The sequence below is a fragment of the Tamandua tetradactyla genome, chromosome 5, assembly GCF_023851605.1.
Source record: "Tamandua tetradactyla isolate mTamTet1 chromosome 5, mTamTet1.pri, whole genome shotgun sequence".
NCBI classification, from domain to species: Eukaryota; Metazoa; Chordata; class Mammalia; order Pilosa; family Myrmecophagidae; genus Tamandua; species Tamandua tetradactyla.
The window spans coordinates 21572004-21594040 of NC_135331.1; the positions used below are offsets into that span (position 1 = coordinate 21572004).

Here is a 22037-nt window from a genome sequence, read left to right on the forward strand (position 1 = left end):
TCGGCGACGCGGGCGCATCGCGGGCGGAAGTGGCGACGCTGGCATCCCCGGAGCCTGCGGAGGGAGGGGGAGGCGGTGACGGCCCCGGCGCTGACGGCGGCGGCGGTGACCCGCGAGGCGGCGTGGACCCCCGCGGCGCCGGCTGGGGCATCACCGCGGGCCTCGACCCCGAAATGGCGCTGCTGGCGGAGCACCTCCTGAAGCCGCTGCCCGCGGACAAGCAGATCGAGACGGGGCCCTTCCTGGAGGCGGTGTCCCACCTGCCGCCCTTCTTCGGTGAGCCGGGGCTGGGGTGCTGGGTGCCGGGGAGCCTGCGCGCAGCCCTGCCTCGGGGCGCCCCGCGTTCTCATCGCCCCGAGCGTCCCCGGAAGCCCCTGAGTCCCCCCCCCCGAGCACCCCCAAATCCTCCCTCACCTGGACACCCCCAGTCCTATTTCACCAGGCACCTTAAATCCTCCTTTTCTCCCAGCACCCCAAACTCCCCATACTCCGCCACCCCCAAATTTCTCTCTTCCCGGAAAGGGTCACATCTTCCATGTCTTCCCCAGACATCCCCAAATCCCTGTCCCCACATCCCACTTTCCTCGGTTCCCCTGAGATGCCTCCCAATTCATCTCCTAGATGCCCCCCCACCCACGGACGTCCACCAGCTGGTGTCCCCTCAGCCTTCCATCTCCCTCAGTCCATCTCCTCCAGCCCCTCCCACATGGAACCTTGTGACCCCTTCCTTCCTCACATTCCAGAGCCAAAAGTAAATCAATAATTAAACTCCAAGGGAAGGAAGCCTGATCTAGGGCAGGGTGCTTGGAAATGGAGTTGCAAAACTATAGGTCCCCTTTTCGGGTCCCAACCAGCTGCTTTGTGGGATGAGGTCACACTCAGGCATGAATCCCTCCCTCAGTTTGGGCTCTATAGCAGGAAGCCTACCTCCCCCAATATGCCATGTCCGGGAAGGTCAAGGAGGCTTTGGAGAGATGAAAGCTCAGCCTGTTGCAGACCTTCCATCCTCCCCTCCTTGAGCCACTCTAGACCCGAATGGAAAATAGAAGACAATGCCACCTGCCTTGCCCTTTGCAGGGTCCTGGTTAAAGGGTGCAACCTGAGCTCTTTGCTTTTTTCTCTTCCACCCAGTACCCCACCCTGCTGGTTCTCTTGGTGGCCTGAGGGATGACACCAGCCTCCAGGACAGAGTCCCACTGAAACCCACCAACTGGCAGGACCTTAAGACTGACTCAGATTGAATTGATTTGGCACCCCAGGAGGGTTATTTGCTTTGCTCCTGCTGGGTGATCAGGACCCGCTGTGCCCTGAGCTCTGGGTTGATTGTGATTACAAGAAGTCGTGTCCCAACTCTCCTCCTGCGCCCCTGAACCTCAGTGTCCCCATCTGTAAAATGGGATGCTGACCTCCTAGGCTAGCTGCAAAGAGTAACTGAGATGGGTGTGCAAAGGATGGAGGTCTTAGCTGTGGGGGGAGTGGTTATTATATAAGCACCCGGATCCAGTTTGGGGTCCCTCATACACTAGGTGATGGGTGAATCAGCATCTGAGTAAGTGCGATTTTCTGCATATCCTACAGTGTACAGGTTGCCCTATTCTCAGACCTCGGGTAAGCAACCTGAGAGCAGGGGCTTGGACTTTTATGTCTGCTACTGTGTCCCCAGTGCTCAGAATGATGCTTGGCGCATGGCAGGTGCTCACTCAATACTTGTTGAATGTGCAAAACTTTCTTAGTATCACAGTGGTGAGATAATACTGAATCTCCCAGCAGGGGCTTGGGAGCCAAACGGCTTTCAGCATTGAGGACTTGCTTATCTTGGCGACAGAATTGTTTCTGTGCTCTTTCTTTGGTTCTATGAATATTTGCAGGTCAGAGCCAGCTTGCCCTGGACAAGGATTCGGAATCTTAGCCGGTGGTTCTTAATTGGGGGTGATTTGCCCCTCACTGGAATCCGGGAAAGTCTGGAGGCATTTTTGATTGTCTTGACTTGGGTGCAGGGTTGGCGTTGCTACTGGTATGTTGCAGGTGGATGCCAGAGAGGGTGCTAAACTTCTCCCAGGGCACAGGACAGCACCCCACCACCACCAACAACAACCACAGAGAATTATCCGGGCCCAAATGCAGCAGCAGCAAGCTAGAGAACCCTGGTTCATCTCTGTAGCGTTTTCCTCCCTTATCTTGTCAGTTCAGTTTAGAGGGAAGGGGGAAGCGGCAGCTGGAGCCAGCTGTGCTCTGGTGTAGGGCTGGAGAGCATCTCCTCCCCACTTTCCCCTGGTCTCAAAGGACCCTTGTCTCTGCTACTACCCTGTGCTATGGGGTGTCACATCTGTTGACAGATGCACCATTTATGCAGATGATTGGGGGGGTGCCCCACAAAGGATTAACTACCACAGGACACTCTGCCCCACAGCCCATCACTGTTCACCAGCGAGGGTCATTCTTAGCACTCTAAAACAAGGTGCTAACCCCTTCTGAACAGCCCTGCTGCTCTGCAGGGAGAGGTCTCCGTGGGTGTAAGACTCGGGTTTTATGAGGCGTCTCCGGGGCTTGGGGGATGACGGCGCTGCACTCCATCTGGCATCTGGCTGCTGTGGGGGCGTGTTGAGTGGAGCTGGTCTCAGGTGACGGGTGCCGAAAATCTGAAAGGTTTGCAGTGTCAGTTCCCTCCCAAACCCCTCTCAGTGCTTTGACATTTGGACCTGGATCGCTGTTTGGCATAGGGGTGGGGGTGGGGGGGCGTCCTGTGCACTGTAGGCTGTGCAGCAGCGTGCCTGGCCCCCTTCACTCCATTTGGGTAGCACCCCCGCCTCCCTCCCTAGCTGTGACACCAAAACTATCTCCAGGAGGCAACATCACTCCCAGTTGAGAACCACCACTCTGGATAAAAATATGGCAAAAAAAAAATTTATATATATATATGGCAAAGGGAACCCCAACCAAAACCATTCCAGCCAATCCTAAAGAACACTGAGAGTGTTATATAAGATTCTACAAAGGTTCCATGCACTAGGGGAACTTTTCCGAAACCTACAACCTCCACATGGGCCCCTGGTCCAGATCAGTCCTGAAACCTAGCCCAGCCTCTCCAGAACATCAGACAGTCCCATTTCCCTTCCCCTTATTATTGACAGCCCCTTCCAACATGAAAAAATTAGAATGGGCATAGCCCAAACACTCCTAGAGAGTGAAAGAAAGTTCAAAGGTGACAGTGGAGTAATACAGAGAAGTTTAACAAACGAGTATGATTGCTGAATCATTAAATTGATGTTTCTTTTAGTCTCCAGTATCTTAGAGCAGCTAGAAGTAAAAACCTAAAATTGGGGAATTGTAATCCATACCAAACTCTGAAATCTGTTCTACAACTAATTGTTGCAATGTGCTTTGAAATGTATTGCCTTTTTGGTATATATGTTATTTTTCACAAAAAAAGGGAAAAAAAAGTCGATTGTGATGATAAAAAAATATTTATTCCTTCTGGCTTCCAATGTTCTGGAGTAGCTAGAAGGAAAAACCTGAGAGGATTGGTATGGTAGCCCGTGACAAACTCTGGGATGTGTCCTGTAACTACTCGTTGAAGAGTGCTTTGAAAACTATTGCTTTTGTCTTTCTTTGCTTTACATATATGTTATATTATATAGTTTTTTAAAAGTAAAAAAAAATTAAATTTTTAAAAATGGAAAAAAATGCAAAAAATATATGGCAAAGGGTTGAAAGCTGTTTTTATTTAAGAAGTATTTAATTCTGCAAGGAAGATCTGTTCATTGGAGGAAAACTGAACAAAAAGAATCTGTTAAAAAAAAGTATGAGTTTATTTTTCTAGTCAGTATAGCATGACCAGCTTTCCACGTCAATCATCATTTTTCATAGTTGCTTAGAATTCTATTGTCTGAAGGTGGCCATAATTTATTTAACCAATCCCCTACTGTTGGACAGTCACCGTCTCATTTTTTGGCTCTATTGCAAATAACATCCTTGTTTCTGTTTCTTTGCACACTCCTGTGGTTATTTTCCTTTTTTTTTTTTTTTTGGCATGGGCAGGCACCGGAAATCGAACCCAGGTCTACAGCATGGCAGGCGAGAACTCTGGGCTGCTGAGCCACGCTGGCCCACCCTATTTTCAGTTTTTAGAAGTGAAATTCTTGGGTCAAAAGGTGTGAAAGCTCTTTAACATATGAAAGCAGCCACAGCTCTTAAACCTTTCTCAGCCTGCTGTTTGTGACAGATGCTGGGTCTTTCTGCTTCAGTGGGTTTGGGCTGCGGGTCAGCCACCTCCTTGCCCGATTCAGAGCACATCCTCTTAGGCTAGCCCTTCCTCCATATCTCTGGCTGAATCTCTTGAGTGCACAGGTTTTACTACAGCTCCTTAGAGCCCAGCCCTCTGTCCATCTTCCTCCTCTACCTTGACCCAGTAATCGGAGCTCACCTCTGACTGATCAGTTTGCAAGTCTACTTCAGAGAGGCCCTGCTTTTTCATTTTTTAGGTCAATCCTGTAGCTGCTCTAGAGCATTTACAGCTGGGGGGAGGTGCTTAGCTGTCATTTTAGTCTTCCCACTTCCTGCCTAGAACCCTCTGTGGCTCACAGTGATCCTACCTTGAAATCTGTGCTATGTGCTTTCTGATGGGCTGGCAGCCCCACAAATGGTACTGTGCCATCACTCGCAGCCCGAGTGTTACCCCTATCACCCTCCGCCTGGTGCTCTCTACTCCTCTTCCACCACCCCACCTTCCTTCTGCCTGGCTGGGTTTCTCTTCTCCTCAAGGAGTGGGCTTAGCAGTCACCTTGTTCAGGAAGTCTTCCCTGCTCCCCTTTAGAGTGCCATGAAACCGATCACGTGCTACTCTCATTTTCTGTGACTCCTGAGTTATTTCTTTGCTCAGCCCTTAGTGGGCCCTCAAATATTTGTCAAGCAAATGCTTTGATTCCATTCCCATTCTTTTGGATTCTTTCTAAATTTGAATTAAAATGCACAACCTGTCTTACATCAGATACCTAAGGCAGACATTATCAATCAGTCGTGGTGCTGGTTTCCCGTTTGAGCCTGGACCCCGAGACCAGAGGGACTAGGCACCGTGCCCAGGGGTGCACAGCAAGCGAGTGACCAGTCCAGCCAGGTTAAAGCCTGGGCCGCTGGACTCGTTGTGCCTGTAGAGGAGGAAACTCAGTGGGGCAGGCCTGCTTGGTGGCTGAGGAATCCAGTGGCTCCGCTGGCACAAAGGGGTGGCAGCCGCAGACCTGATAAGCAGGTCTCCTCTGAGGCGTGCGTGCCGGGCGATGAGCCACCCCTGCCAAGCAGGGCCCACAGCTCCTGTTGATTTGAATGCAAACTAGAATGGCCAGGGCGTGGAAACCATCCCATGGGAAAGCTGCTTTAGTTGGGACTGCAGGCTAAATGCCAGGGAACCAGTCTACCCACTTCAGGTGCCCTGGGTGTATGGGGGGGTGACTTGAAGCACCCGTTGGCCTATGAGTAAGGAGCTCCCCATCTCGAAGAGTTCGCCCCACTGCAGCAAGCCTTTGTGCTGGAGGCTGCTGTGAGCCGGCACCGTCTGGGAAGGGAACACTCACCGCATCTCTGCAGTGGTTTTCACAGCTTTGACACTGCCTGCACACAACTGCCCTCCCTTGGAGGTGCACTTGGAATAAGCAAAGACTCACTATCATTTGGGAGCACCCGCTGTGTGCCAGGTGCCCTAGGGGTGTGGCACCCTTATGGTCTCAGCTGATCTGAGCAGGACCTGATTACTACCTGGGGAGACGGCTGCTCTGGCCACCCCCCCCCCCCCCCGCCATGTCTTATCCTGATAGCCTGCATGGGCTCCTGGTGAGTTGGGCTCCAATGGGACAAGTCACTCTGATGTGTGTCTGATGCTGCCGAAGCCCACACTCCAAACACCATGGACAAAGTAGAGAGGGAAATGTCAGCTTGGTGTCAAGCTGAGCCAGCCTGAGCATGTGCTAAAGCTGTGTGTCCATGGACAAGTGACATCCCCTCTCTGAGCCTGTAGACCGAACTGTAAAGCAGGATTTCCTGGGAGGGTCCACGGAGATGCTCTCGCAAAGTGATTTGGGGAGTTCCTCACTTTCTCATGTTTATGACAAATGGCCTCCAACCTTTAGAAGCCGCACAGCCCTTGGGAAACAGGGATCTGCCAAAAAGAAGCCACTCTGGGTCTTGGTGACAGACTGCCAGGGCTTGAGGCCAGCCGCTTGGCTAGTACAAGAATTACCCTTACACTGTCGTTTATAGCATTGAGGGCCAGCATCCGCCTGCTCTGTCCCCTGTGATGGTAACTAGATTCTCTTTCTGTGTTCAGAAAAACCCAGCCCTGGGGTCAGGGGCTAAGGCTGGCCTGCTGCTGGACAGGATAGAATTGAAGGACAGAGGGCAGAGACCCAGATTGCTGCCGTGTCCCTTGCCGGCTGGCCTAAGCCTGCTATTCCTGCTTCTCGTCTGGACGGGGCGGCCTGGAGGACAGGGCTGGGGACAGGACTCGGGCCCTCCCCGAACCCAGCAACAGGCCTGGCAGAGTGTGATGCAGAGCCGAAAGAGAACGGATGGATGCAGGACCCTGGTCACAGCCTACGTCCCTCGGATTCTGAGTGGCTGTCATACGCCGAGAGTTGGAATGAGACCTCATGGATTGGAACAGGCACCGTCTTACAGAAGAGGAGACTGAGATTCAGAGAGCTGAAGGGATGCGGCCAGGTCACGCAGCTAGAAGGTGGCTCAGCCGGGCTTTAACGCAAGTCTGGCCGTGTGACAGAGGGGGCCAGGGACCCTGTCAGGCAGGGGCCTGCAGGGCAGAAATGCCCCTTGCCTGCCCCGTCCGGCTGGGCGGCCCCTCTGGGGCTGGCATGACTACATTCTTACTTCAGTCTGCTGCTGGAGCTGCTTGGGATGGAGATGCGGGATTCTAGGCTTATGGGTTATTGTCTCTGTGTCTAAATGGCCTGGGAGGATGTGAGCTCCTTTTATTACATTCTTACAGTGTTACTTCTATCAGGGCTTTTTTATTGTTACATGGTAACTGTGTCTGGGCTTTTTGAAGTCATTACAGCTCATCAGCCCTCTTCCAGGGTCCTGTGGAAACTTCTCCTGTCCACCCTGCCTGTCAGGAGGTACCCCACCCACCCACCAGGCCCCCCACGCCATTGCGTCGTTACCCTCCCTCCATGAGAGCCTTACTTCACCCCTTCTGTGATGGCTCTCTCAGTGGTCCAGGATACTTTTGAAGTCATTATTTTATGACCGGGGGATTTCTGCTAATTCTACCCCAATCCATCAATCTGTCTCTCTGTCCCTCCTTCCCTTCCACTCCCCCATACCCTCCCCGCCCCCCTCCTTCCTTTTGCTTTCCTAATCATTGGGATCATGATTTTCTGGATTTCCCTCTCTAAAGAAAAGCCTGACCTGTGGGGGAAGATGAAGATGATGACATAATTTGTAATGAGAAACCTACAATGACCATACCTGCTTTTTCCTGGGCACCTACTATGCGCCAGGAATTATGTAAACCCTTTGTCTGTACAACCTCACTTCAGCCACATGGCAGCCTTATGAGGTGGGGCCCTTGTCAGCCTCATCTCTCACGTGGGGAAGCTGAAGCTCAGAGAGATTAACAGACTGACAAGGAAGAGAAAAACTTCCCGACCTCGTTCCCAATTCAAAGCTGATTTTTGCCAAAGAGAGCAACCGGGGTCAAGCAGAAACAGCTGGCATGTCACGGGGGCGGTTTTTTTAAAGCAACATTTTGAATGGTTTTTCAGTATTCTCTCTTTCCTCTTTAGATGGTGGCGGTTAGAGTTTTAGGAAGGGGGCATTCTGAGGGCCCCGAGGCTTCCACACAGGACTTACTGCAAGCTGAGCCCTGACTCCCCGCTCCCCGCAGGGTTAAGGATTAATAAATGATTTCATCTCATCAGTTGTAATTTCAGTGCCTCCCATTATGATCGTTGTAACCCAGGACCTATAAAGTTCATCCGCCCCATGTTTTTAGCAGCTGAACTTTATTATCCGGTTATGGAAAAGAAAAAATGGATTTGAAATAGTAGCCTCTCCACCCAGGCAGCGCGCATCACGCTGCCCCATCCTCTTACTTTTTGGAAATAAGTATTTCTGGGTTGGATTAAATGGTCTGTTCCAAATCGCACAGGCTGAAATTAAACCGGCGCATCTTAAAAACAGACTGGGTCTCTTTGTTTGTTTGTTCTGTGTTTGTTCTCAAATGAAAAGTGTTCCTGAAATGAAATGAGAGGGTGGGCCAGGGCGGGGCGGTTTGGTCCCCTCGACGTGGGGTCTGCTGCCCGCTCCGGTTGAGGGCTGTCTGCAGAGGAGGCAGGGAAGGGTGGCTTAGAGGAAATTTTCCCAATATGTGCTGTGGTCCTGCTGAGAGCCTAACGGCAGGTGCTTCCCAGCTCTACTGCGGCCAGAAAAAAGAGGAAATGAGTTTAATTCTGCACAGCATATGGTGGCTGGTGGCTCCTGGGGAATCCCTCTTTCTGGGGCAGTCTCCTCTACCCGAGCCGCGGCAGAGGCCCAGGCAGGAAGCTGTTAGATGGCCCCTGCCTGGCCAAAATGGCCACAGAGGGCACGTAGGCACCAAATTCCATTTTGGAGCCCACCCACCTCCTCCCATGTGGACACAGTTGGCTGTTTTCCAAATCTCTAGCAGAATCAAAGCCCTGCAGGGAAAACAGGAAGAAGTGACCGTCAACCATCAAGACAAGTTTTTTAAAAAGTTACACAAAGCTGTCCTAAAACTCTGAAAACTTGTCCACCTAGGACCATTTAGCGAAGGGTTGAGGGGCCCGCGGCATTACTGAGTCCCACCTTTGTCATAAGTAACAATTTTGATGATGGCCCCAAGTAGAAAATCGTGGATGGCTTGCTGTGTAAAGTTGTGACGTTCGTGTAACATTTTGATGAGTAGCATCCAGAATGGTTGAAATAGAGAAGGTTGGTGCACTCAGAAAATGGGATAGCTGGAGGAATTTCACTGTTTTGATTGTATTTTACTTTATTTAGTTATCCGGGGGATGGTGGTGGTACATGGGCTTGGAATCGAACTTGGGTTTTTCCCGCATAGCAGGTGAGCATTCTATCTTTTTATTATCAAGATAAAGCATCTTTTCTTTTTTTGTGTGAATTAATTGCCCTTTTTTAAAAGAAAAAAAAGAGTTCTTTTTTTCTTACTAATTTGTAATAGCTCTTTACTCTTTAATATTAGAGATAATTAGCCTTTTTGTGCGGGGTATTTGCTACATCAAATATTATTTGATGTTGATTGGTGGTGAGATTAGCCCTGTGTCCTGTATAGGAAGTTTCTGTGTCCTTCAGTAGAGATTTACTGGTCTTTTTCCTATGCCCTCTGGGTCGTGTGTCATGCTCAACAAAAACTTTCCCAAGCAGAAGACACCCACTGCCAGGTGTTCCAAGTAACAAAGGCTTTATTTTGTTTAGTAATCTCTGCCCATTTAAGTTGTTTCTGCGAAGTAGGATGCTGGGATTGTATCTGATTTTTCTCTGTTTTTGAGGACAGGTTCCTTTCTCCCAGAGGTAAGATGATGAATTATAAAACCCTCCAAGCCCCCACCATCTGATTACCCCTGGCAATCAGATTCAAGGTGGCATTTTAAAGAAGGGCCTGTTTGCTGATGATAATAACAAAAAAATATCTGGGCTGACTGTAAAACTGGTAAAACAAGAAAGGGATTAAGGGCAGGGCTGCATTCCATAGGAAAGGCCAGACTGGATAATCTGCTGGAAACATGCTGAGCTCTGTCTGGAGCAGGGCAAGCTTGAATTTAAACTATTAGAAAGGCTTCTGTGTGCGTGGAGATTAAAATCATCTTCTGGCTTTCTTGTCATTTTCATGAAATTCACACGAACAGATGGAAACATTCTAGAAAAGAGGGAGGGTGTAGCGAAACCAACTCTGACTTCGTAATTGGGTCTGAGTTCTTGGTCCTTGCTGTGTGACCCTGGGCAAGTCATTTAGCCTCTCTGGGGCTATTGTCTGTAGACTGCACCAAAGACAGATAAAAGCCCAAAGCTTTCCATGGGTGACATTGAATCAGGCTTCAGCCCCACTGCATCTGGGGCTGAGCAGTTCAGCCCCTTGCCCACAGTTACACCACCCACTGAGCAGCGGAACGGAGATTCGAACCCAGGGCTGTCCGACCCCAGAGACTCCACCACTTCTCCACTAATCACAGCCACCCATGTCCTGACTGTCCCCACCCGACCACCACGTGGACATTCAGGGGCACACGGAGATGGACACAGAGGTGGCTTTCCTGGCGGTGACCGCTTCTGCCTGCGGCATGGAAGCAGGCCCTGGCTTTGGTCTCCAGGCCCCTGCCTTGCCGCTCCTCTCTGCTCCTGCTCCGCTCCCAGCTCGCCGAGTCCACGCTGGATCCCCCCTTCCCCTGCAGAACCTCTGGCCCTGGGTGGCCACGACTCACAATAGCACCGCTGTGGGCCGCTGCTGACCTCACAGCCTCGTGACCCACGGGCACAGCGTGGGGAACACGAAACAAAAAGCCTTTCTCCTGCCACCAGGGCGGGGCCCCCCAGAGCCACACAAAAGCCATTTCAGAGCCAAAGAAGCCCCATAACCTTTTTCTGCATCTTGAAAATGCAGAAGGAATGACCGAGTCCTTGTAAATCACCCACAGAGATGATTATCTGTCACCAAGCCCTGGTTCCACAGCTTCCCCCCTGGAGACCTTTTCTTTTAAACTTTTTTCTATTGTACAGTACAACATATGTACAAAGCAAAGAAGGGAAAAAGCAGTGGTTTTCAACGCACACTTCAGAAAGTGGTCACAGGACAGATCCCAGAGTTAGTCATGGGCTACCATATGATCCTCTCATATTTTTCCTTCCAGCTGCTCCAGAGTATAGGAGGCTAGCGGGCTTAAATACACTTTTTTTTATCATCATAATCGACTTTTTTCCCTTCTTTTTCGTGAACATTAAGATATATACAAAAAAGCTATGAATTTCCAACACAGCACCACAATTAGTTGTAGAAGATATTTCAGACTTTGCCATGGGTTACAATTTCACAATTTTAGATTTTTACTTCTAGCTGCTCTAAAATACTGGAGACTAGAAGAGGTATCAATTTAATGATTCAGCATTCATATTCATTTGTTAAATTCTATCTTCTATGTATAATTCCACCATCACCTTTGATCTTTCCATACCTCTCATTGGGGTTGTTTGGGCTATGGCAATTCCAAATTTTTTATATTGGAAGGGTCTGTCACTAATATGGGGTAGGGAGACAGAACTATCTGATGTTCTAGAGAGGCTGGGCTAGGTTTCAGGACTTATCTGGACCAGGGACCCATCTGGAGGTTGTAGGTTTCAGGAAAGTTACCCTAGTGCATGGAACCCTTGTGGAATCTTGCATATTGCCCTAGGTGTTCTTTGGGATTGGCTGGAATGGTCCTGGTTGGGGGTTGGCAGGTTACGACAGGTAGCAATGTCTAACTGAAGCTTGCGTAAGAGTGACCTCCAGAGTAGCCTCTTGACTTTATTTGAACTCTCTCAGCCACTGATACCTTATCCCGTTACACTTCTTTCCCCCTTTTGGTCAGGATGGAATTGTCAATCCCACAGTGCCAGGTCTGAATTCATCCCTGGGAGTCATCTCCCACACTGCCAGGAGACTTTGACCCCTGGATGTCATGTCCCACGTAGGGGGGAGGGCACTGGTTTTACCTGCAGAGTTGGGCTTAGAGAGACTGAGGCCACTGAAGACCTTTGTCGAGGATTAGCCTGTGGTGGTGACACCCATCACTAGCTGTGCTGAACACACAGCACTGGGAGCTTGCCAGGTGCCCCACCTCCCCCTCACAGGACCCCCCGCCAAGGAGAACTGCTAGAGATTCCCATCCTGGATTCGCACCCAGGTCCGAGCCCTTTTGCCTGTCCTCTCCCGTCCTGGTTGGATGGATGCTTAACACAGCTCATTGGGTTGATTGGATGATGAGAGAGTATGGAGGGAAAAAAGGCCAGCAGGGAGCACACCCAGAGCGTCCCTGCTTCCCACAATCCGTTCACCTGCCCTGCTGGGTGCTGGGGGCCCTGCAGGGAGCCAGGCAGCCCGGCCCCTCCCTCCTGGAGCATGAGTTTGGTCTGGGAGAACGGTGGTAAGCAAGGTGTCACACGTGTAACTGTGACTGCCCGAGCCCTGAAAGGACATGGAGGAAAAGTAAAAGGAATGTGCCTTTTGTGAGCAGAAAAAAAAACACCTGACATTATTTTCCCTGATATCTTATTACGAAATTGTTCAAACATCCAGCAAAGTTTACAGAATTTTACAGTGATTCCTTGTTCTAGTTTGCTAGCTGCCGGAATGCAATATACCAGAAACAGAATGGCTTTTAAAAAGGGGAATTTAATAAGTTGCTAGTTTACGGTTCCAAGGCTGAGAAAATGTCCCAATTAAAGCAAGTCTATAGAAATGTCCAATCTAAGGCATCCAGGGAAAGATACCTTGGTTCAAGAAGGCCGATGAAGTTCAGGGTTTCTCTCTCAAGTGAGAAGGCACGTGGTGAACACGGTCAGGGTTCCTCTCATCTGGAAGGGCACAGGGCGAACACGGCGTCATCTGCTAGCTTTCTCTCCTGGCTTCCTGCTTCATGAAGCAGCCTGGGAGACATTTTCCTTCTTCATCTCCAAAGCGCGGCTGGCGGACTCTCTTCCCTGCCCTGCCCCCGCCCGCCTGGGTCTGCCTTTTGTCCCTCGCACGTTCTTGCGTAAAGGGCCCAGAACCACGGCATCAGCTCGTCTCTCCTTTATCCGCTGGGGAACGACACAGGAAGGAGCCTGTCCCAGGGTCATCGGTAAATCCGGCCCCTCTTCTCCTGCCCCAGAAGTTGCCTCACCTGCTGGAGGCCAGCCGGTTAATTAGCAACACCCCCTCGTTGGCCACGGAGCTCTCAGGCCGTAGCTTCTGCAAGACACGTTGGGGTGGCAACGTCCAGTGCAGTAGCCACCAGCCTCCTCGGGCTTCTAAAAGAATGAAAATTCGATCAAGTGACACAATCAGTTCCTCCCATCACACTGGGCACATTTCGGATGCTCAGTGGAGCCTCCGGATCAGATGGTGGAGACAGAGAGAACATTTCCATCATGCAGAAACTTCCTTTGGGCCCTTCTGCTCTAGTATCAGGGGTGCTGTGCACAGATGGAGCTAGTGGTTAGGTGTTCCAGTTGCATTTTTTTTTATTATGGTAATGTGTGTGTGTGTGTGTATATATATATATATATTTATATATATATATATATATATATAACATAAAATTTGCCCTTTTCACCATTTTCAAGTGCACAAGTCAGTGACATTAATTACTGTCACTATGTTGTACTGCCATCACCACCTTCCATTACTAAAACTTTTTCATCAGCTAAAATATAGATGGTACCCATGAAGCAATAGCATCCCATTCTTTCTCCCCCTAGCCCTTGGTAATCTCTGATCTACCTCTGTCTCCATGAATTTGCACACTCTAGATATTTCAAGTAAGTGGAATCCTACAGTATTTGCCCTTTTGCGTATGGCTTCTTTCAGCTCGCATCATGTTTTTAGGATCCATCCACATTGTAGCATGCATCAGGACTTCTTTCCTTTTTGTGGCTGAATAATATTCCACCAGCTTACAGCACTGCCTTCCCCCAAACACACCGATCAAGTGGCTGCCCCTCACATCCCCCAGCCTCTGTGGCCTTTGGAGGCCCTGTTGGGAATCTAAATCTCTCTTCTCGTTCTGTCCCCAGATTGCCTCGGGTCCCCAGTGTTCACCCCCATCAAGGCAGACATCAGTGGCAACATCACGGTACGTATTTGGCCCCCGCAGCCACGGCCCCAGTTCTTGCATCCAGTATCTCAATGCGCCAGGGGTCGGCAGCACCTGCTCCGTGCCATGAGCGTCTCAACCCCAGGACAGGGGAGGGGACAGGCTGGGTCCCACGCTCACCCCCGCGGAGCTCGGGCTTCTCGGTCCCCCTCCAAGTCCTTGCCATGTAGTCGCGGCCTGGTTGGGGCCACAGTCCGAAGGGTTGACCTGAAGAACCTACCAGGTTGTTTGTTTTCTGCTTTCCATCAAATGAGAAATGAAATCCAAATTCCACATGTAGCATCAGTCTGGCTGCTCCCCTCTCCGATCCTGGGAGCTGCCCAGCCACAGACCCCCTCCCTGGGGGGATCCACTTTGGGGCTGGCCTGGGGCTTGGGCTGCACTGCACCATCTCATTTCTTCAGTCCAGCAGCCCCTCTCAGGCTGCCTGTGCCCCCTCCCTCTTCACATCACACAGCAGGTAGATTCAGAGGCAGGCCTGCCTGCCAACCCAGGAGCCTTGGTTCCTGGCTACCTTGGAATCCTAAAGGCTTATTTCCACTTGTCTGCAATAGTGAAGTGTCACATATCTGGCATCTGTGGCCAAGTCAGTGGTGGCTGGAGAACATGCCAGAATCCCAGCTCCTACCTGTACGAGCTATGTGAACTGGGGCACATCCCTTCCCCAGTCTGAGCCTCAGTTGTTTCACCTGTAAACTGAGCAGCATCCAGGGTTACTGTGCAGCTCAAACGAACAGCTCACAGGGTGCCCTGCACGTCCCAACTCGGGGTGGGTGCTCAGCAGACCATGTGCTGGTGTTGACCCTAACAAGGCCTCCGGCCGTTCCTATCCCTGCCAGTCCTGGTGCCAGGAGAGGGACGGGGCCTGGCAGAGCACTTCCCACCGTGTCCACCAGCCTTGCCAAGGAGACAACCCCGTGTGCTCCCTTTCAGAAAATCAAGGCTGTGTATGACACCAACCCAGCCAAGTTCCGGACCTTACAGAACATCCTGGAGGTGGAGAAAGAAATGTATGGAGCAGAGTGGCCCAAAGTGGGGGCCACGCTGGCGCTGATGTGGCTGAAAAGGTGATGGGCTCGTGTGGTGGGGGGGTCCCAGCTATTTGACCTGGGGGCCCTATACAGCGGGGGAGGGTGGTCTGAACCCAGCCACTGCCCGCGGCATCCACTCTGGCTGGGAAGGAAGGCCGCTGCCATTTCTGTTGCACCTATTGCAGACCAGACGCCCTTTCCTGCGTGATGCTCATTAATGACTGAGAAAAAGTGTCCCAGCAGCCAAGGCCTGCCTGTTGGTGACGCTTCCTCATTCCAATCCCATCCAAGGCATAAAAGATGTTTATGGAGCATGTCGTCTGTCCCAGGCATTGTGTTAACGCTATATACCTGACCACACTGCAGCCACTGTGATTATCCCCAATCCACAGAAGAGGCCACTGGGCCTTCTAGAGGCTGTGTCACACACCCAGGTCACAGGAGCGGAGCTGGGGCTGAGGGGCCAAGCACAGCTGTGCAGGTTGGGCACTGCACATGGGAACCCATCGGAGTGATGCTGTGCCCGCAGCGCGTCTGTACTCAGGCCGTTTTCTTGGCAGTGATGCAGCATCTTGAGGAAGGGACACCCGACCCCCCCCTTTTCTTTTTTAATTTTCAGAGCAGTCATAGGTTTACAGAAAACTCATGCAGAAGGTAGAGTTCCCATATGCCACCCCTGTGCCTCCACCCCCACCAAAAGGGAGCGCTTTACCTTACACAAAGGCATCCTGCGGGTTTGGGGGGCGGTGGGGCCGCCCGAGCTGAAATTTGAACTCAGACTGTCTTATTCGGAGTTCATGCCACCTGCAACCGCCATGCTGTCCTCCCAGCAAACACCTGTGCCACGTAATTGTTCCCATCTGACAGATGCGGCCACTGAGGCTCAGAGAGATGCTCACACTGCCCTTTACCAGCTGCAGGATTCTCCTTTCACTCTGCAGACGACACAGCCCCTGACAGCCGTGGTGAAACCACATGTCCCCTGTCCCACAGGTGTCCCCGGTGTTGCCCTCCTGTGGGCTGGGGGCCAGGAGGGAAGCTCATCCCCTCACCACCCCCCGTCCCTCCAACCCTGGCCATGCACATCCATGCACACATGCATATGCTCACACTCCGTGTGCGCACAACACAACACCCATGCACACACTCTGTGCACATTCACACCTTACCACGCAAACTCCCACAGAGGCTACGTGTAAACACATACCATACACACATGTAGGCACACTCGTACATGCCACACACTACACACCCACCACACACACCCATGCACTCCACATGTACACACATACCCTTCCCCCCACATTCCTACACACACCACATGCATACGTGCCTATGTATAGCACACATGCCTGCACACATATACATACCACACACTACATACACACGCCACGTGTGCACATGGACACATGCCACGTGCAGATATGCCACATGTACACACACGCACATGTGCAAAATACTGTTTTGGTGGAATGGAGCAGGGAGAACTGGCTTCCCTGAGGATGAGGCTTGTGGGCATCAGGGGATGGGTGGGCTGTAGTTAACACCCCCACAGGGTGGGCCATGGTAGCTCAGTGGCAGAGTTCTTGCCTGCCTTGCTGGAGACCCGAGTTCAATTCCCAGTGCCTGCCCAGGCAAAAATAATAATAATAATAAAAATAAAATTACCACCCCCACAGCATGTTTTAGGAATTCCCTTGTGCTGCCCACCTTTGTCTGTCAGGGAAAAACCCACAGGCTGAAAGGAGGCATGTCCCCAGACCCATCCGGCATCCAGCTGGCAGGTCCTGGGGCTTTCTCAGGAGGGCCAAGTCCAGGCAGGTGGTGATGTTCAGATCAGTTCAACTGTTCGTATCCAGATTGGACATGGGTGACAGATGCCAACAGGCCAAGCACTTTTTGAGCACATGCTGTGTGCTGAGCATGGAATGCACGTTGCACGGGGCACCACTCCTCTGGGAAAGGAGTCAGGCCAGAGGATGGCTGCAGGCAGCAGGGTGTCAGGGCCTGGCACAGAGGGAGCTTAGAGAAGGCTTCCTGAAGGACAGGTAGCCAAGCAGAGTCTCGGCAACTGTGCAGGAGTGTCAGGCACACAGGGCACAAGGCCTTGCAGAGGCAGGAGGGCACGGAGGCACCGCACACTTGCAGCTCCACCGGGGTCTGGTCCAGCCGGAGCTCCAGATACGAGGCGAGCTGGGGGAGACAGCTGGCTGAGACAGGGTCGGGGGTCCAGCTTCGTACTTGGTTCCACGTCCCAAGCTGATCTCTGACGAGTGAGCTCTGATCTAAGCATCAGGACTTCCCCTCACTTCACGAGTAGTCAGATTAGAGACCAGCTTAGAGATCCTTCTGTCCTCGGGCCCCTGTGCTTGAGCCCCCTGCCCCCAGGCAGAGGCAGGGCAGCTCATCCAGGGGCTCCAGGGGGACACTGAGGGATGGCCAGGCAGGGAGCCAGCAGGAGGGTTAGACAAGCTGGATCCAACTCCCAGCCTCTGCCCTCGGGCCAGTGACCGAGCCACAGTTTCCTCCTCTGGAAAACGGGTCTGATTGTGCCAACCTCTGCTTAATGGGGTGAGGGAAGAGGAAAGGTGGTGGTCAAAGGGCTGGTGCTGATGAGGTTTTCGGCGTGGTGGCCCTGCTGTAAACCGCACCCTTCTCTCCACGCATTGTCCTATTCCTTCAGGAAGGGCTCTAAGGGCCATTGGAGGACGCAGACTGTGACCCGGGCAGTGGGACGTCGGGTGGCCTCACGCAGGGGGGCAGGTGCAGGAAGCGCCCCGGGGCGCCAGGGTAGAGCTGGGAGTGCTGCCCAGCGCATCCCCGGTGACGGCCAGGGCTTGGCCTCCCTCATGGCTCTCCAGTGGCCACCTCTCATGGGCGGGGCCCGGGGGAGGGCCTGTGGTTGGGAGATGGACCGGCAGTCCCAGCCCCAGCCCCTGTGAGCCTGACAGCCCGGCAGCGGCGGGAAGCACGTGTGTCCTGTCCCAGATGCCTTGTATAGAGACTGTGCCTGGGAGACAGGGAGGTGTCGAATTGAGCAGCCACGACCAAGTAGAGCGTCAGGATCACACAGTAGGGCAACTGCCTTCCCTGTGTGGTGGCATATTCCGGGCACCCAGTCGGTGCTGACCTCAGACCATGCCCAGGTCTGGCAGGGGCAGAGGCGTGCTGGTGGCTGGGAGAGGCAGGGCGCCTTCGAGGTCCCACTGAACCGTCCTCTCTCTCGCCCGTCCGGGGCCCAGGGGCCTGCGCTTCATCCAGGTTTTCCTGCAGAGCATCTGCGATGGGGAGCGCGACGAGAACCACCCCAACCTCATCCGCGTCAACGCCACCAAGGCCTACGAGATGGCCCTCAAGAAGTACCACGGCTGGATCGTGCAGAAGATCTTCCAGGTGAGCTGGCCTGCCCCCGGGAGGCCCAGATGGACCGCAGCCGGCCTGCGTCTGCCTGCGGGGCCGAGGAAGGGGTGCCCCTGGCTTTCGGGGGTGACGCCTTGTGGGGAGCCGAGCAAAGCCTGCCCAGGACCTCGGGCCAGCCAGCACTTGGAGCTCAGCCTGGGTTTCCACCTGGGGCAGGGAGGCCAAGGGAAGCCCCCGTCCCCCTGGGGTGTCTGCCGAAGGACAGTGGCCCGTGGGCTCATGGTGACTTGTGTTGAGGTGACGTGGCCAGGGCTCCTGGGGGCCCAGCACCAGCCTGCCTCGTTGAAGCCACTTGGGGAGCCTGGACAAGCGTCGAAGGTCCTGCAGCCATATGTGGCCGCTCGGCTTCTCGCTGACCCTCACCCCGCCCCGGCCTGAGCTTGCCCAGCCTGTCACAGCCACCCTTTCTCCTCCAGCACCCACTGCCTGCCCGTCTTTGTCCCGAGAGAACCGGGCTCTGAGAGCCTGTCTGTGCCCCGCAGCACGGCCCGCAGGCCAGCTGGGTCGGGAGCCACGCTAGGTCCAGGCAGGAGAGGCTGGTCATGTGGGGGGAACACCGCCACCTCCGGGCCATCACAGGGCCGCCCTTCCTGCGCGCAGTGCCCCCCCCCCCCCCCCGCGAAGCCCTCGCCCCACAACCAGCTCAGAAGTAGCATGTCCTTTGTGCCCGGCCCTGCCCAGGCAGGACATGTAATCTTTGCCAAGAACCCCAAGAGGGGCATGTTCTTATCCCCACATCACAGATGAGAAAACCGACGCTCAGAGATGTTAAGTATCTCACTCAAGGTCACACAGGAAGATATTGCAGGCTGGGAATCTACCTCCCTGAGCCTCGTGGCCTCCCCTTTGGAATGGGTATAAAATAGGCCCTGCCTCGAAGGCTGCCTGTGACAATTGAGAAATAATGTGTATGAAGTGCTCGGCACATTGTTACACTCAGAAAACCAAAGTGATTACTCTTCTTATTGCTGATGATGACATTATTTATACTTAACTCCACGCTATCAAAAAAAAAAAAGAAAAACTTAACCTGAGTTTTTTATCCCGTTGCATCTTTTTCCTTCCAGCCCTGAATTCTGGGAATTTCTGATCTCTGCACTTTGCAAGGGTCAGGCAGCCCTGAGACGTAGGGACCCCCCCAAAAGAGGCCACAGCACAGATTGGTAGTTGTCTCTCCTGCACAGAAAGGGAGTTTTCTGGAGAAGCAGTTCACCTTTTCCAGCGCAGGGAACCCAGAGGGAAGCAGTTTGCCCACCCAAGCACCTGCCATACGCAAGGTGCTGTGCTGAGCGTTCTGTACAACCTCCTTCAGTCCTCACTAAAACCATGCGATTGGGTGGGTTCCACTATTATCCCCATTTTACAGATGAGGAAACTGAGGCTCAGAGAGGCTACGTAACTTGCTCAAGGCTAACAGCTAGTTAGTGGCACAAGCTGCCCCCAGGTCTGTCTGTCCCCAAAGCTGGGGGTCTGTCCTGCCGTCCTTCCTGAGGGTGGAAGGGAAAACACAGCTCCCTCTCCCTTTCCCTCCCCATGCACCGGCAGCACCAACCCCGCCCCCGCCCCCCCCCCCCGCCCCTCGGGTTGTCCCGCCCCCGCTCCCGCCCCTCGGGTTGTCCCGCCCCCGCCCCCGCCCCTCGGGTTGTCCCGCCCTCGCTGACGCCTGGCCCACCCCACTCCCCGCCCCAAGGCCGCGCTCTACGCCGCCCCCTACAAGTCCGACTTCCTGAAGGCGCTGTCCAAGGGGCAGAACGTGACGGAGGAGGAGTGCCTGGAGAAGGTCCGCCTCTTCCTGGTCAACTACACGGCCACCATCGACGTCATCTACGAGATGTACACCCGGCTGAACGCCGAGCTCAGCTACAAGGTGTAGGCGCCGCGGGCCCGGCCTCGGGTCTGAAAAGTCATTTCTCAGCCTCTCCTGGTGGAGCAATAAACAGCGGCCCTACTTCCGGATCTCCTCCAGATCTAAAGCAGCACAGAAGGGCTTCCTGCCTTCATTTCAGTGTGGTAATAACTGATTAATGTTTCTAATAATCAAGTCCTAGGGTTTTGTTTTTGTGTGTGGTTTTTGTTCGTTGGTTTGGTTTTCTTTTCCCCACACACAGAGCATGACTCTGGGGGAATTTAAAAAAGAAGCACGATTCCTTGCAGGGATCTGACGCAGTGACGCTTCGGGTATGTTCAGCCCGTGACCCATTTGATTGGAAATGACGTAGGGCACCTTTTCTGGGATCAAGCAACAACAGAAACCGAAAAAACGAGCCAGCGTGACCAGTGTGTGTTCCCGGGTGGCCTGTGCGGCCCAGCTCAGCACTCTTAGATCCTGCCTTTTCTTACTGTCCTTTGCCAGACAGTTTTTTTTTTCTCTCATAGCTGAAACCAACCAGCAAGGCTCCGATGACCACGGGCCGTTCATTTTAAAGCTGGCACAAATAACTGACCACAGATGGCTGTGTTTGCATTCTTCTGCCTATTTATTTTCTTCAGGGACAGCTTTTCCCACCTAAGAAACTTCCTACCACTTGTATTCTGTCGAGGGGGAGAGGACGAGTCCCCCAGCTGCCGAGACCCAAGAAAGCACCTCGCTGCCTTAACTGTCCTTCCTGGCACTAAAAAAAGAGCTGTCTTTTTAAAAATTACTGGGGCAAACAAAGCAACCCCAGAGAATTGATGTGTGTTGAAAACCCTATGAGGAACAATTGGTGATTTTTATGCAGAAACTTAATAATCCTTAATAAACAAATCTCTATTTTGGAATCACATCTTTGTGCTCTTTTGGTCCTTGACTCTTGGTTTTCCTGGAACAGAGCTTACAACTGGGGACCCTTATGCCAAATCCAGCCACGAACCTGTCTTCTAGCCTGCGTGATTTTAAAAAAATAGAACCAGTTGCCACATTTAAAAATTGGGAAATTTCACATAAAAAATTCAATTTCCAGCTTCTTTTGTAAAAGCAGGCACCCTGTCGAGAGCTGAGAGACAACGGCTCCCTTGGCTAGATGGGGGGATGGGGTGGGAGAAGTGACACATTCTCCACGCCGCCTCAGTCCCCACTGACCACTGTGGTCTCCTGTGACTCGTGGTTATTTGCACCTTCTCACTGGCCTGGGTTCATGCTTAGGGAGTCAGGGTTTGCACTGAGCCTCAGTGGAAGAGAGGGAGTTGGGGGGTGGGGTGCTGCTCTGCTGCTAAAGCAAAAGGAAAAGGCAAGGCAGGACCTGGTGGCCTGCACAGAGCAGATGACTCGGTGGGGCGGGCCTGCAGGCTGCACGTGTGTAGGTCGCTTACAGAGGAACTAAGAAGCACATCGTGCTCCCGAGGGATTTCCACTTGACCCTGAAAGCTACAGAACATCGTCCAACGGGTTTTGTGTATAATCCAATCAGTTGTGCAGTCTGGAAGGCTCTCTCTGGCATGGCCAAGGCGCGGAAGCCTCAACCAAGCTTTTCACTGTGTCTGTGAATATGGTCTCCATTTTCATTACATTTCCTAATATATCTGAGAGTAGGAATGCTACTTTCTAAGCTCTAATTGTGCTTTATATAATTCCCCTTTGGGTTTCCTAGAAATACAAAATTCTGCCAACAAATTAAGAGAGTAATGTCTCTTCCTTTAGAAACCATCTTTTCTTCGCGTCTCTGACCTAATACAATCAGACCAGCCAGGAGTCGGGGTGCCAAGGTTTTGCGAATGACTCCACATCTCCCCT

The 22037-nt window shown here is 52.6% G+C and overlaps 1 protein-coding gene across 2 annotated transcripts; it reads left to right on the forward strand.

The window, feature by feature from the left end:
• Positions 1-6: 6 nt before the first annotated feature.
• GLTP (glycolipid transfer protein) lies at positions 7-21088 on the forward strand. Of its 2 annotated transcripts, XR_013175633.1 has the most exons (6): positions 7-276; positions 13795-13853; positions 14808-14941; positions 18148-18298; positions 20016-20335; positions 20702-21088. XR_013175633.1 is itself a non-coding variant. In XM_077160069.1 (5 exons), exons 1-5 carry the CDS (start codon positions 174-176, stop codon positions 20196-20198), a joined length of 630 nt encoding a protein of 209 aa, XP_077016184.1. In that variant the 5' UTR covers positions 7-173; the 3' UTR covers positions 20199-21088. The 2 variants fall into 2 exon arrangements, 1 of the variants encoding a protein (XP_077016184.1); XM_077160069.1 differs by having other exon boundaries at positions 20016-21088.
• The last annotated feature ends 949 nt before the right edge of the window (positions 21089-22037 follow it).

What these genes read in the sequence shown, in the direction of transcription:
- GLTP (XM_077160069.1), top strand. Translation starts at nt 174, where the DNA reads ATGGCGCTGCTGGCGGAGCACCTCCTGAAGCCGCTGCCCGCGGACAAG. An exon ending in GCGCTGATGTGGCTGAAAAG is followed by an intron (nt 14,942 to 18,147) that starts GTGATGGGCTCG and finishes TCCGGGGCCCAG; the next exon opens with GGGCCTGCGCTTCATCCAGG. An exon ending in TCGTGCAGAAGATCTTCCAG is followed by an intron (nt 18,299 to 20,015) that starts GTGAGCTGGCCT and finishes CCCCGCCCCAAG; the next exon opens with GCCGCGCTCTACGCCGCCCC.